The sequence below is a fragment of the Liolophura sinensis genome, chromosome 8 (assembly GCF_032854445.1).
Source record: "Liolophura sinensis isolate JHLJ2023 chromosome 8, CUHK_Ljap_v2, whole genome shotgun sequence".
NCBI classification, from domain to species: domain Eukaryota; kingdom Metazoa; phylum Mollusca; class Polyplacophora; order Chitonida; family Chitonidae; genus Liolophura; species Liolophura sinensis.
The window spans coordinates 52,083,965-52,097,987 of NC_088302.1; the positions used below are offsets into that span (position 1 = coordinate 52,083,965).

The window sequence follows — 14,023 nt, forward strand, 5'->3', positions numbered from 1 at the left end:
GGTGAGTTCCCACTGATTTTATGAGCGTACGTTGCAATGTGCCATATTAAGTTTGTCTTGTTTTCCAATATTCTGATAATGATAAGTTTTAGCACATTATAGCAGGTAAAGATTATTTTATTTTACCCAATCGGTACCCATGATATATAGTTCTATTATACGGGACTATTCTAACATCATTGTAATGTCCACAACTCATTGGCAAGATAAAAACGTCAATACTACACAATACAAGACAAGAATTTGTAACTTATGAATTACCTATAGTCATCAGAGGACTTATCAACTTTCTTCTGAACCATTCTGGCTCTACAACCATCCATATCCCACAACTGAAAACCAAACTCCATGTGCACGTAGACAACAACTTTTCATAGAACAGAAACTTCTACCAGATTTCAACCATAGATATAGACTTTTTGTTATCACGGTATACATTAAATAAAATCATCATGCCCAGACGATTAAACTGGCTCTTATTAACTTGCATTATTCGGAGGTCCTCGATAGCCAGGCAGCCAAGAAAAACCACATAGTCAATGGGTAATCTACATATACGTGTACTTGACACGAATGTATTTATTTTTCTGATACATGTTTTTTATACCATCCTTAGGAATATTTCACTTGTGCAACGGCTACCATCATTATGGTGGGAGGAAACCAAGGAGAGCCTGGAAGAAACCCATGACCATCTGCAGGTTGCTGGAAAACTTTCCCACACATGGACTTGAACTCACAGCGACTACATCGATGAGACACTCCCAAGTCATTGTGCTGCACTTCCTACTCGGTCAGGGAGGCCCCCACTTGACGCAAAGACACAGAAGTACATCCTAACATCCACAAAATACCCAGGACACCAAAAATTACCTAGATCACTTAAAAATACAAGAAGTTCTTCACATCATAGCTACTTTTTTTTTTCTGTTACATGTTGCTATGGAATACTAAATCAGAAAAGATACAGTAGTGGGGGATTGAAATAAAAAATTGTCAGTCTTGTACGAACTGGTATTTTTCAAATTTTTAGCATTCCAGAGTTAACATAGCAAACACATAATTTTTAACACCTGTGTGCATACTGTGTTTGCATTTACATCCTCTTGATATATGATGAAACATGGTAACCAGGATATTGTTCTACAGAAACACAATTAGTGACGAGTCTGGAGACAAAGAACTTTCTGCCTCAAATACCATCAATACACCTTTACCAAGAGCATCACGTATGTGCTTCTAACGAGCAGAAAAAGATGAAGGAAAGTAAAGTTTGTCTCATAATGATCTACATGCATCTATAAGAAAAACATCATAAACATTGATCATGCCCGTGTCACGTGTACAGTTTGATCATATTGTGAACACATCAAATTACATATGTTCTGTTGTAAAATATACAGGTATCATTGATAAATGCCTCCTTTATTTCTGCCATTTACTTCTTATTTTCTTGCTTTTTCATCTTACATCTCTGATTGTCTTCTCCATACAAAGTATTCCATTAATGAGTGTGACATCTTTTGGAGCTGTGTGGTGTGGAGATCTCCCAGTGCAAACTTAGATAGTCCCAAGTTCTTTACCCTTTGGTCCTTTTTTGTGACGTGACACTGTATTCTGTGTGTGAGTGCCTAAAGCAGTGATGTTAGACACAAGCAGTGCAGTGTAGCCCCAGTCCGAGTTTACACAGCTTGGTAGCGCTTGATTTAGCGAGCAAAATGTGTCCCTTCCATACAAGACAGTGATTTAACTTCTTCAATACACATACTGGATATACAAGATATTGTTGTATACAATACAACACATTGTGAGAACACGTTATCACACTGTCACCCCATGCCTCTGAGTTCAAGCTCAACATTCACACAACATCTACCCACGATCACACCCACAATGTGACGATCACTCCGCTCTGTGCAGAACGGTGCACACAAATTCTCTCACTTGTGAATTATGGGAAATAAATAAGGCAGTGTGAACTGATTTTCCTTATTCTAATCCTAACGTCCAGTTTATACCCTGAACTAGCATGATGATCACAGGCTGCCAGGCCACTAAGTATCTTATCCAGTCCAGTAAATTTCCGTACAGTACATGAGGCCGTTCCCATCTGTGTGACAAGCGTTAAGAGAAAACACAAGAAACATCCTCATAAACAATTCTGAGCTCTCATCAACTTAGCACTAAGGCGGAAATGTAAAGAGTACAAGACTTTAATTTTCCTTGTAAATAAAAACATTTTCAGCTGTCAAGTTTAAAAATGACTTACTCTCAAACACAGAAGCATTATTAGTCCAGAGTTCTAATCTCATCACAGTTCATAGCACTTTAATAGAATTAGTGATAAATCAGTGGTGAACTAAACTAATTCTTAACTTGGAAGTGAATTTATCTTCATCAACAAGTTGCATTCTCTAATGCATAATTAATCACCCATTTTCTTTTAATGCTACCCAAGGTGGTGTGAGAAAACACTGCACCATATGAACAGGTGTCAGTCATCAGCACTCAACGAACTAGTGTCAGTCATCAGCACTCAACGAACTAGTGTCAGTCATCAGCACTCAACGAACTAGTGTCAGTCATCAGCACTCAACGAACTAGTGTCAGTCATCAGCACTCAACGAACTAGTGTCAGTCATCAGCACTCAACGAACTAGTGTCAGTCATCAGCACTCAATGAACTAGTGTCAGTCATCAGCACCCTACAAACTAGTATCAGTCATCGGCACCCCACGAACTAGTATCAGTCATCAGCACCCTACAAACTAGTGTCAGTCATCAGCACTCAACGAACTAGTGTCAGTCATCAGCATCCTACAAACTGGTGTCAGTCATCAGCACCCTACAAACAAGTGTCAGTCATCAGCACCCTACGAACTAGTATCAGTCATCAGCACCCTACAAAATGGTGTCAGTCATCAGCACCCTACAAAATGGTGTCAGTCATCAGCACCCTACAAACTGGTGTCAGTCATCAGCACCCTACAAACAAGTGTCAGTCATCAGCACCCTACAAACTGGTGTCAGTCATCAGCACCCTACAAAATGGTGTCAGTCATCAGCACCCTACAAAATGGTGTCAGTCATCAGCACCCTACAAACTGGTGTTAGTCATCAGCACCCTACAAACTGGTGTTAGTCATCAGCACCCTACAAACTGGTTGACAGTCATCAGCACTCAACACAAGTCTGTTTACCCGCACACAAGTAGGACTACACATGGCTAATGGATGAACCATTGTGCTCTACACTGATGAATCTCTTACTCACAAATCTAACTCAATAGTTCTCTAACAGAGATAATGTTTCTGTATAAAGTTTGAACTAATTCTGAAGAAGATAGCCATTCCATACACTCATTTCCATTGGTCCACTGTCCCAAAATTACCCCATGTGAATAAGGCTGTGTTTCCATAGAACTGCAATTGCCTCTGCATTACTTCACGTTACTTGACACATTCGTTAAAGTGTTTCTACGGCCGATGCATTGCTAACTGTGATTTTACTACACCGTCAATTCACCCCAGCAATAAATCCTCGTCTGATGTGTTAAAAATGAGACCATTTGCTCATGTTCCATTCGCTCTGCATTAAACACCCCATGAAAACACCTCAGCATATTCATGTAATTTGCATTAATTAATGAACGAATCATCGCAAACGCAATCACAACTTCATGGAAATAAGTTTTACAGACAAGCAGGCACAAAAGGATACGGTCCTGGGAAAAGCCTCTTCAAGTCCACCTTCTCTTTACAATATGGACAGGTCTGCTTCTTACCCACAATGCACCAGCCTCGTATACAAAACTCGTGGAATCTGAAAGACAATTGGTTAAGGAGCCTCCCTGTAAAACAGACATGCATATTTATTTGAGTGGGATATTCTTGAGTATGGCGTAAAACACCAATCAAATAAATAAATAAATTGTTTGAGTGGGCTTTTTCGTTCATTTCACTTCTTCTTCACTTATACATTGAAGTATTCCCAGATTAAAGATACCGGTAATTTTGACTGATGTAAGTTTAACTCAAGACTGCTGAAATCTCGCAGTCACAAAAGGCACTTGGTTTACAACAAACAATAAAAATGTTACAATGTTATTTAAGTGGCAGTTTTATCCTGTATCAAACAGTTGGCCTCTGTCTAAATACTGATTGGTACAGGATATCATCATAATCTTGCTGATTATTTCCAGACTTAAAATGGTCTTTCTTGTTGCGAAGTGAGCACTGTTTAGGTCTTGTGGCTTGAATAACTCAAGATCAAGCCCATGGGTTCCTTTCATAACACTTCAAAAAAACAGTTTTTTGTAACTTTCCTCGTAAATAACATCACCTTGTGGAAACGTGCAAACATCATTTACAAAAACTTCATGAGAAATCTGATTTACAGAATATTCTGAAAGTGTAGCTAGGTCTTGGGACAGCGTGATCACAAGACCAGCTCAGTGTGGTACGGTACCAGCATTCAAGGATACAGATGATTACAAGGCAATCTACATGTGGTTTCTACTATGGCATCCTCATCATCCATCACCAGGATCTGGTTCCCACACACTGCACACATGTTAGATTCTAACCTCTTGGATGGCAGACCAGTTGTTGTATAATACTGTCAAAATACAATGGCGCAAAATTATCTCCACAATTTGAAATCTGTTTTACAGGTCATCACAATTAGAAACAGCTGTTTTCTTCGTTCAGTGCCAAGATATGCATAATTAGAATTTACATACCATCACAATGACATTCAATGCATTTCAGTAAAATATCAAGACAAGTGAAGATACAATATTTACATGTGTTTTTTTTTTTCAAGAAATAAAAATGTTGAAAAGAAGTCATGTAACAGTATAATGTTCATATACTTTCTTTTTTTTTTCAGTATTCCCACAAATACACCACAAGCTGTATTTAACACACAAATAAGCAAAGTTAACCAAAAACCCTTCTTACTGTAAAGTTGTACACTTTAAATTAATTCAAGGAGACAACCAAATAATATTTTACATCTGACAAATATTATACATGCTTGTCAAGCAACACTTTACAGACATACAAAGCCCACATATAATATTACGTATACTATGAAAACAATCCTTTTGAGTTTAAGAGCACACTTTCTACATAAATGGAGAACACTTACTCCTATATGTGCTGCCATAGAATCTGCACAGACTTCAGCAAAGTCTCTGCTGGTAACACCAAAGTACAGGCCATAGAATAATACCAGGAGTCCGAAGTCCATAGAGCTTTGTGGCTTGACCAAAACCAACATGTTCAGCCCAAACAAAGTGAACATGACAATGAGATATCCCACAATGCCTGCCCCATAACTTATCTTATAAATTAACAGGAACCACTTGTACACTAATCTGTAATAGAGAAAAAATAACACCATAAAAACACTTGAATATCCATATTTACATGGTTTAACATTGGCTAGGCATTTACTGCAAATTTCAAATAGCAAACACCAACTGACATCAAGATTTATGGCATGCACATTTAAGAACTTAAAGAAAAGTTAAATGTTAAATGTCAGCATAATCACAAAGATTATTATAGCACACTTTAAATGTTTGATTACCTAAATAAAAATACCGAAACATCTTTATGCTGCATTATAAAGTAAGAGTACATGCATATGCTTTGTACCTTATATACCATAATGTGTCAGTGTTTGACTCATGACAAAACAAGTCATCTGTATCGTAGGGATATGAATGTATATGTACGCACGCCCTGGTTTTTAAGTCACTTGCACATAACAAGTTATCAGTCATACGACCACAATGAGTCATTAGACATCTGTGTATATATAAACTGTGATTCCTTGTGGCAGAGCTGCCACCACTGAAGTGTCAGTGCCAAAGACACCAGACATGCCACCCCATCTGTCACATTACACAGATACTAGGAATCCTGTTTCCTTGCTCTAACCTCTCAATGCTGAGCACCAAGCAATGCAGCAACAGGTACCATTTATTAAGTCTTTGGTATGAACTCCCGCAGTCATAGAGGTATGACACGTTAAGTGATTTATGAACTTCACCTAACACATGAACACGGGTCAACAATCATTCCATACCTTGGTGTGGTTCCACTAAGCGGCTTCCTTGTGGCCTTGAACATGACAAAGGCTGTGATGACTGAGAATATGCTCCAGACAATGATAAACCTCCACCAGTAAAACTTAAGACAGAACATCACAGGGCACACCCACATGCCCAATAATGTCACTCTCTGGAGGCCAAGAAGAAATGGATTGAATTCAACCATCGTTCTATGTGCACTTCTAAACAACAATTAATGCAACACACGTATGAAATGTTTTTCTGGCCATCTTCACATCACACATTCATCCTCCATATATACGTTCTCCACATCACACACACATCCTCCACATCACACATTCATCCTCCACATCACACATTCATCCTCCATGTATACCTTCTCCACACATCCTTCAATATATGTGTATACAATTTCCACCTAACACATGTCTCTATGTCAGCTTCCATATTTCTCATGTACCAATGACAAATCATTCAAACGCTCATCATTTACAAGTTGCATGAAGGATTAGGACTGTACCTGATATGATCTGAAATGCCTCTGCTTCCACTGCACGAGAACAATCTGTGCAACAACCAGAGTGGCCAGTAGGATGAGGATCATCTCTGCGTGCATGGCCTCATGGCCGCGGTGCTTCTCATGTAACCGCTGGTGTTCTAGCCTGCCAATAAACAATCACACACCCTCTCAAATGTTATCTTATGACATGTAAAACTAGACGCTGACCTTAACAACTGTTTAACGGTAGTTAAGAGATTCGTAATACTGAAATACAGAGTTTAAATAACTCAAAATTATGCTATAAGCTAGAGAAAACTGAATATATTTCAATAAAACTTAATTCTGAAAAGGACACTTTGTGTAAAATATGTGGAGCCCGAAACATCTCTATCAGTTCTCTCCGAAAGTTTAGTTTTGACTAAGTAATCCCGCCACGCTCTCCCGCCTATTTGACAATCATCCCAAAATAACCTCTGCTGCCAGTCATACATCATCTACAGCTTTCTTCTTACTTCTCTGTTATCTGGGGGGTATACCACCAGTTGCTTTACTCTCTGTTACCTATATCCACAATCTGTATACAGATAGAGGGCTACAACATTTAACAAGCTATATGTTTTCTTCGTTTTAAACGTACAGAGAATTATCACACATGTACTGTATTTAATAATGCTGTTCAACTGATTTTAACTTGCAAATAGTGTTAATTAAAACATAAATCATTAAATTACCTTAGATATTCTTTGTTTACGTATTGTGTGACTCATATAAATAGCTGACTGCATCGCATCAAGTGTAACACCCTTCGCACTTCCACGACTGGCGATGCATCGCACATATTTTGCTTTACAGTTCAGTTCTATAACCGCCACTATCAGTGCTCAGAACTTATCCTTCAATATGTTACAGGGCTTTTATGAACGGTTTCCGCCTTTGTCGAGGTCCCTTTTCAAACCATGTGCGTGCACAAACTCCTCAGAGGTGTGGACATCTGCTTTTATTTGGGATTGTGAAACAAGACATTTTCACTGAGCCAATCACAGGTGACTTTAAATATTAGTCTACACTCACCGATGCATACACCGATGTCTACGCTCAGCCATTTTCATGTCAGTTACCCATGTTGATGGTGAGTCATTTTCTGTTCAAACTGGCATAAAGGTGGCACAGATTTTTTTGCAATTAAAATGAGTATAGCTACCAAATGAAATGTCCACTGTGCTTGCCAACATGTGAAATTACTGTTCTCTTGGACTTTATGTTTACATGGTTTAGGAGATCGACAGGCAATCGACCGGTTAGATCTCAAAAACACTCCAAACAACCTTGAAAGAAACCTTGAGAAAGGGTAGTTAAGATTTTACGTCTATGAACCCCTGTAATGCCCTTTATTTTGATTCATTTAATTTATTTCATTGGCGTGTTACGCTACTTCACTTACACTAGCATTATGATGGGAGGAAAGATGATAATTCCCTGGGGAAACCCATGACATTCTGCTAGGTTGCCAGCAGACCTTCCTATGTACAACCGCAGAGGAAGACAGAATAAATTGGACTTGAACTGACAGCAACTGCATCGACGAGAGGATCCAGAGTCATTGTGTGGTTCTAGCATGCTAATTGTTCGGCCAAAAAAGCCCCTCTCCTTTATTTTAGAAAGTGGATTTAGACAGTTCTAATCACACAAGGTTTTGGATCCCCTTCATCATATTTTCAGAGAAAATAGAAAATTCAGGATCGGGTTGAACTTTCTGTTTATAAGTTTGTGATGTCCTTTTACAGATTAATTTTTTGATATCACTTAAGGCTCAATAATAATTATCATTATGATTACCATTTATTATTAGGACTATTACAACCATTTTAACAAGATCTATTCACATTCTTCCACCTGGCAGGTAAGATTTCAAGTAACACACGAAATAAAATCTGCAAATTTCACATTTCAAAAAAAAAAAAAGGACAAACCACTATGCATAATTAAATCAGATTTACATACAAGATACAACTAGGAAATCTTTCAGGTATCACTGGGAACAGCTGTCTCGGACAATTTGATGTAGAGAACCTTACCTGTGCTAATCTTGTCAATACTTATCTAGTGATGATTAATTAATACATGTACCTACAAATTCCAACTACGGACAATTTAGATCAGCCTAGCTCCCTATGTCAGTGTTTCAAAATATTTCCCAATCCAGAAAAAGCCATCTGTTCCACATTATCCAATGATAAAAAGATACTCATTTTATGGTTCGTGGAACATACCCTAAATGACCACAAATTTCATCCATGACAAACTTGCCCATTTTTCCTGATTCTGATAGTTCTACGGATTTTAGAAAGGAGTTTGGAGGTTTCCTTGGAACATGACAAGTACGTTTCAGGACCAAAATAATAGTTTGTGATCTTTATTAGCCTCCAAAAATGCATTTTTGTGGACAAAATTTTAGGTCATTTTTGATTAAAATCCTGTTCAGTCTGTTAATATCTGTCACAATATATCCAGAACAAAGTGAAACAAATGAGAAATGATCCAGATTTCAGATGAAAGTCAGATTACATGTAACAGATGAACGCTGAAGCTGTGATCAGTAGACAAACGCTACATTTAGAAGGTAATACTGGCCATCCATACTCCTAACTGCGCTGGGGCCTCACTGGCTCAGATGCTTAAAGTGCTGGCTCACTGCAACTATCAGGCCCATTATCAATGGAGTGTTCAAATGTAGCTCTCATCGTTTCATCTGTGGCTTTAAGTGAAGAGGTTTGTCAGATGCCTGACCAAGGTCAATGGTTCATTCCACCCATAAAACTGACAGCCATCATACATTTGACAAAATCGTCATAGTGTTAAAAACCAATCAATCAATGAATCCAATGCTGAACAACAAATATAAATCCTGCTGGGACAATGTACATGTACAATGACCTCCAGATGCTCTCTAGAAGTGATTCCAATTTGTCATTAAGATCTGCTGCTTCTTAACACGTCAAACAAGATCACCTGAGCCTATGAAAGTGTACAAAGCTGTTCCTGATGTACTATAAACTTTATATATATAATGACATGACATTAAGAAACATTAATGTGTTAGTCTGAATGGTGCATTATATACCATGCTTTAGATTACATGATGTATCTTGGTAAAAAGAAAGTTATACACACCTCCATCTGTCCTTCTCTGACAACTTGGACAAATCAATAGACTGAAATGATAAAAAAAAGCAATCAGCAGGGCTATGTTGTGTTATTAATCAAATGCTAACACACAGACACACTGAAACTGTTACATTACATTCATGAGCAATCAGATGGATTCAGAGTAACAATAAATGGCAGAGCTTTGAGATAAATAGCATTTCCAGGGACAATACAACTACACCATTGGCCAGCGCGTGGAAAGACTGATGTTACCATCCCATAATAACGTTACAAGATTAGTTAGGCTTATTTCAATTAAATTAAACGTTGAGGTTTATTTTCAACAAAATAAAAATTTGTTAAAAGATATAGAAGGTCGATTCTGCAAGGCAATAAAAATAACTGACTAAGGGGGTAATTAAATAGGAACTATGACAGTCAAAGGGATGAGAAGCAAGTCACTAAGCACAGCCAGCACCAATGATATTTATTTGTTTGATTTATTTGATTGCTGTTTTACACCGTACTCAAGAATATTTCACTTATACCACAGTGGCCAGCAATATGGTGAGAGGAAACCTATGACATGGCCGGAGAGGAAGCCAGCATGAGCTGGATTTGAACTCACAGCGACTGCATTGGTGAGAGGCTTCTGAGTCATTACGCTGTGCCAGCGTCCTAACCAACTGAGCCACAGATGCCACAGACGCCCCAGCACCAATGATAGAGAAAGAACATGAATAACCAAAAGTTAAGGCTCCTGGAGCAAGGCAGCCTTCAAACTTCAAACTATTAAAGCTCCTTACATACAACTGTACATCTACTACAATGTACCTCTGGCTCTCAGCCTAGGATGGAAGTATATAAGTGATATTTTATATCAAGTGTAACTTATTATGCTGTGGGTTTGCGAATGCTTCTGGAGATATAAGATCCAGGCACAAAAGAATGGAGAGAACAATGTACAAAACGTGATGAACTCTGGATGCAAGTTCAAATGAAGATAAAATAGGTAAACTCCCCAACTTCCACAAAGAAAGGACGTAAAACATGACAATTTCTTACAAAACTACACAAAAAAAGCTACTGGAACAATGCAATACATCATAATTCTTTTAACTACAGTTAAAGCTTGAAACAATAGACACAATTTACCTCCTCACTAGTGGTAACCATTATAATTCATATCTTCACATTGTATTCTTTCAGCTTTTAGCCTAATTTTAGCCTGGGGTTACAATGAGATACATAGCACAGAGACTTTCAAGTACATGTAGCTACAGGGCATTCCAACATGTCAACAAAACTACTACACCAACACCGTATTATTACGGGGGAATATTTTGATGTGAGAAGCTGAGCATTTCAAAAGAATCAATAAATATATCATTTTGGCAATTTTTTCCAGGTGACTGACATTTTCAAGAGCACATCACATTAACATTAAAGATATCGCCCAACAATTTTGATTGCTTAATGAGATAATTCCACAGTTTTGTATTCACAAAATAAACCATTTCATGCATATTGTTGGCTGCAATAAAACATCCATATTTTGATCATGAAGTCATACATGAACTATTAGTTAACTGATCATTTACAACACGAAACAACTAGACTCAATTTTGCCCGCCATTTTGACACTAAGAACGAAAAAAACACTCATGAGTTTACACCAATCATTTAAACTGGTTCGCCAATTTTATCATGGATCCATGCGGTTCTTGGATTCATTGCTTATAACTATGTTTTTGGTAGATTTAGTCTGGTATTTATGCCGTACTGGTATAATATCACATTTGTTGACTCTCTCCATCTTTACACCTTACGATGATTTAAGACATTTATGAATAACGACAACAACAGACTGCGTAACAGAAATTTTTGACCAACCATAAAATCAGACAATCGCTATTGATGGGCGATATCTTTAAGATGGGACTGTTATTCCCATGTTAGTTAGTTCAAGCTTTAAGATGAAGTATTGTATTTGACATGTGTAACAAAATAATAAAACTGATCACCATGACTACACATCATCAATGTTCACCCAATACAATTTCCTTTCCAGATGATGCCCAAAGGTACAGAATTCAAACAACCCACCAAATCCAAAGCACATACCTCCAGGCTATAATGTGAATGCGAATAGCGTGGAAATTTCAGACGAATGGCAGCCATGTTATTAGCTCTCTAGTCAACAGAAGACGACAGCTCCGATGTTATACTACATGCTAGCCTGTTAGGAATTAGTACAATACACAATATATCAAGTGATGACAACAGGAGGCATAAAAACATATAATGTCCTTTCCAATAGGGTGGTTATCTCCCCCTGAATTCATAGCTGAACATCAGTAAACCTGGATCACATCCTGACAGCTACTTGAACAAATTATACTCTTCTTTGCGGTACAAACATTTCCCTGTCTGCATGTCCAGAAACCAATTATATCATACAAACGCAATCATTCTATCCATTTGAGATGAGGAAAGGCTTTGGGTTAGAGTCATGTGGAGACAACCAAGTTTACTGAAAAGGTTTCAAACATGTTTACTTCAAAGGCAGCATACAAATCAACACAGAGAATATGGAGTAGGGAAAATAGCCACAGCTTCATTAAGAAGTATTAACACCTACATAAATACCACTCGACAGTGCTGAAGACAGATATGTGATGTGGTATACATGTATCTGGCCAGGATGAATAAAGTGAAAACTAGTTGCCACATTTCATTAATACGCCTAGCTATAAATAACTAGGCATGACTCAAAAGTAACACCATCCGCACAATTTGCTTGGGACAGTCACAGCTGCTTTGTAATGTTCATTTGTGTACTTTCATATGGTTATTGACAAGTAAAAGGGGTCTTTTCAGGACAGCTGGATGCAAATCTAATTACGAGCCCTGCCAACAGAGACATATACAAAGTCCTTTCTACTACTTCCAGATAAGGAGTCCACTAATCTTCCGGCCATGTGATGTCTTACCTCAGCAAAGACGCCGATGAGAAGACACACATACATGTAAGTTATCCAGGTATTTGAACAAATGGTATTTATATTCATCGATATGGCGAGTAGAGTACTATACAATAGGACTGTCTATTATAATCCTGAACTATACAACACGGTCATACTGTATTGGACTAATGGCGAGCCATCTATGTTGTAGTATCTCTGGAAGGCTGGAACCCTGGCGACTGTTCCTACATACTTGCATGACTAAGACATGGGTCCTTCATGTTATATTTCCATCTGGGAGTTGCATTCTTCAAAAGGCAGGTGTTTTCATTTTAGAATCTCCTCTGTATTAGTACTTCCGGGTGATCGTCCCAGTGCTCATATTTGAAATTATCAATTAACTAAGAAAATATGTCCAAGCTGGCCGATGTTCGTTTACTTACAATAAATCCACAGATAAAAAGGTAAGGAACATAAGTGTCTGCTAACTTAAGGCTCTGAAAACATATTTGATGGGTAATTTTTGTCTCGCATGCCATGTTAAACTGCAACTTCATCAGATTTTTCAATGGCTTTTGAACATGTGGATGGTCGTGGGTTTCCACTGGTCTCTGCTTCGTTTCCTGCCGCCGATGTATAACTTAAATATTCTTCAGTGCAGTGTAAAACACCAATCAAATAAATAAATAATTGGTTTTTGCCCGATGCTGGTTTGGGGCCCATCCTTTGATGAGCAAAGTTTTGCCAAACCTAATGTCAGAGCAAACTGAGAGTAATTAATCGTATACATTATTTGTGTTAGTTTGCAACAGCATCCACCTTATTCCACCTAACCCTGAGTGAACTTGTGATATTCATGAAATGCCGATCCCGCTTATTAAGCAGAGGTTGCTGTTCACATCACGGGGGAGACAGCATGACGCCATAAACTAACTCCAGTAGGCCTAACTGTCAAGTGTCATGCCCTCAGTCCACGTACGTAGATTGGTCACACAGTGATGCCGGCTTGGCAACCGGTATCCCAGAAACACAACTTTCACCAACTACACGGATACCACCGTGCGGAAAATATCGCACGTTTGTCGGAAAATATATCCCTGCATTGTGACTACACAACACACATCTTACCCCGTTGTCAGGAATGGGTTTCCCGTGATGGAAATCGTGCCTGCCACCGTGTGCCTCCATCGCAGCTGTCACCGCCCTCTGACGGTCTCCCAGTACACAAAGCTAAGGGAGGTAATGAACCTCATTTACCACGCCAAGATAAAATCCATGTTCCCTCTTCGCTTGTTTGATTTTTTTTTTTTTTTTTTTTTTTTTTTG

The 14,023-nt window shown here is 38.3% G+C and overlaps 1 protein-coding gene across 1 annotated transcript; it reads right to left on the reverse strand.

Moving 5' to 3' along the window:
- Nucleotides 1-544: 544 nt before the first annotated feature.
- Nucleotides 545-13,891, reverse strand: LOC135472538 (E3 ubiquitin ligase Rnf121-like). Its single transcript, XM_064752088.1, has 8 exons — nucleotides 13,826-13,891; nucleotides 9,756-9,796; nucleotides 6,603-6,744; nucleotides 6,097-6,251; nucleotides 5,152-5,380; nucleotides 4,484-4,617; nucleotides 3,721-3,822; nucleotides 545-2,110 (listed from the first exon to the last, which is right to left on the reverse strand). Exons 1-8 carry the CDS (start codon nucleotides 13,883-13,885, stop codon nucleotides 1,990-1,992), a joined length of 984 nt encoding a protein of 327 aa, XP_064608158.1. The 5' UTR covers nucleotides 13,886-13,891; the 3' UTR covers nucleotides 545-1,989.
- Between the last annotated feature and the right edge of the window lie 132 nt (nucleotides 13,892-14,023).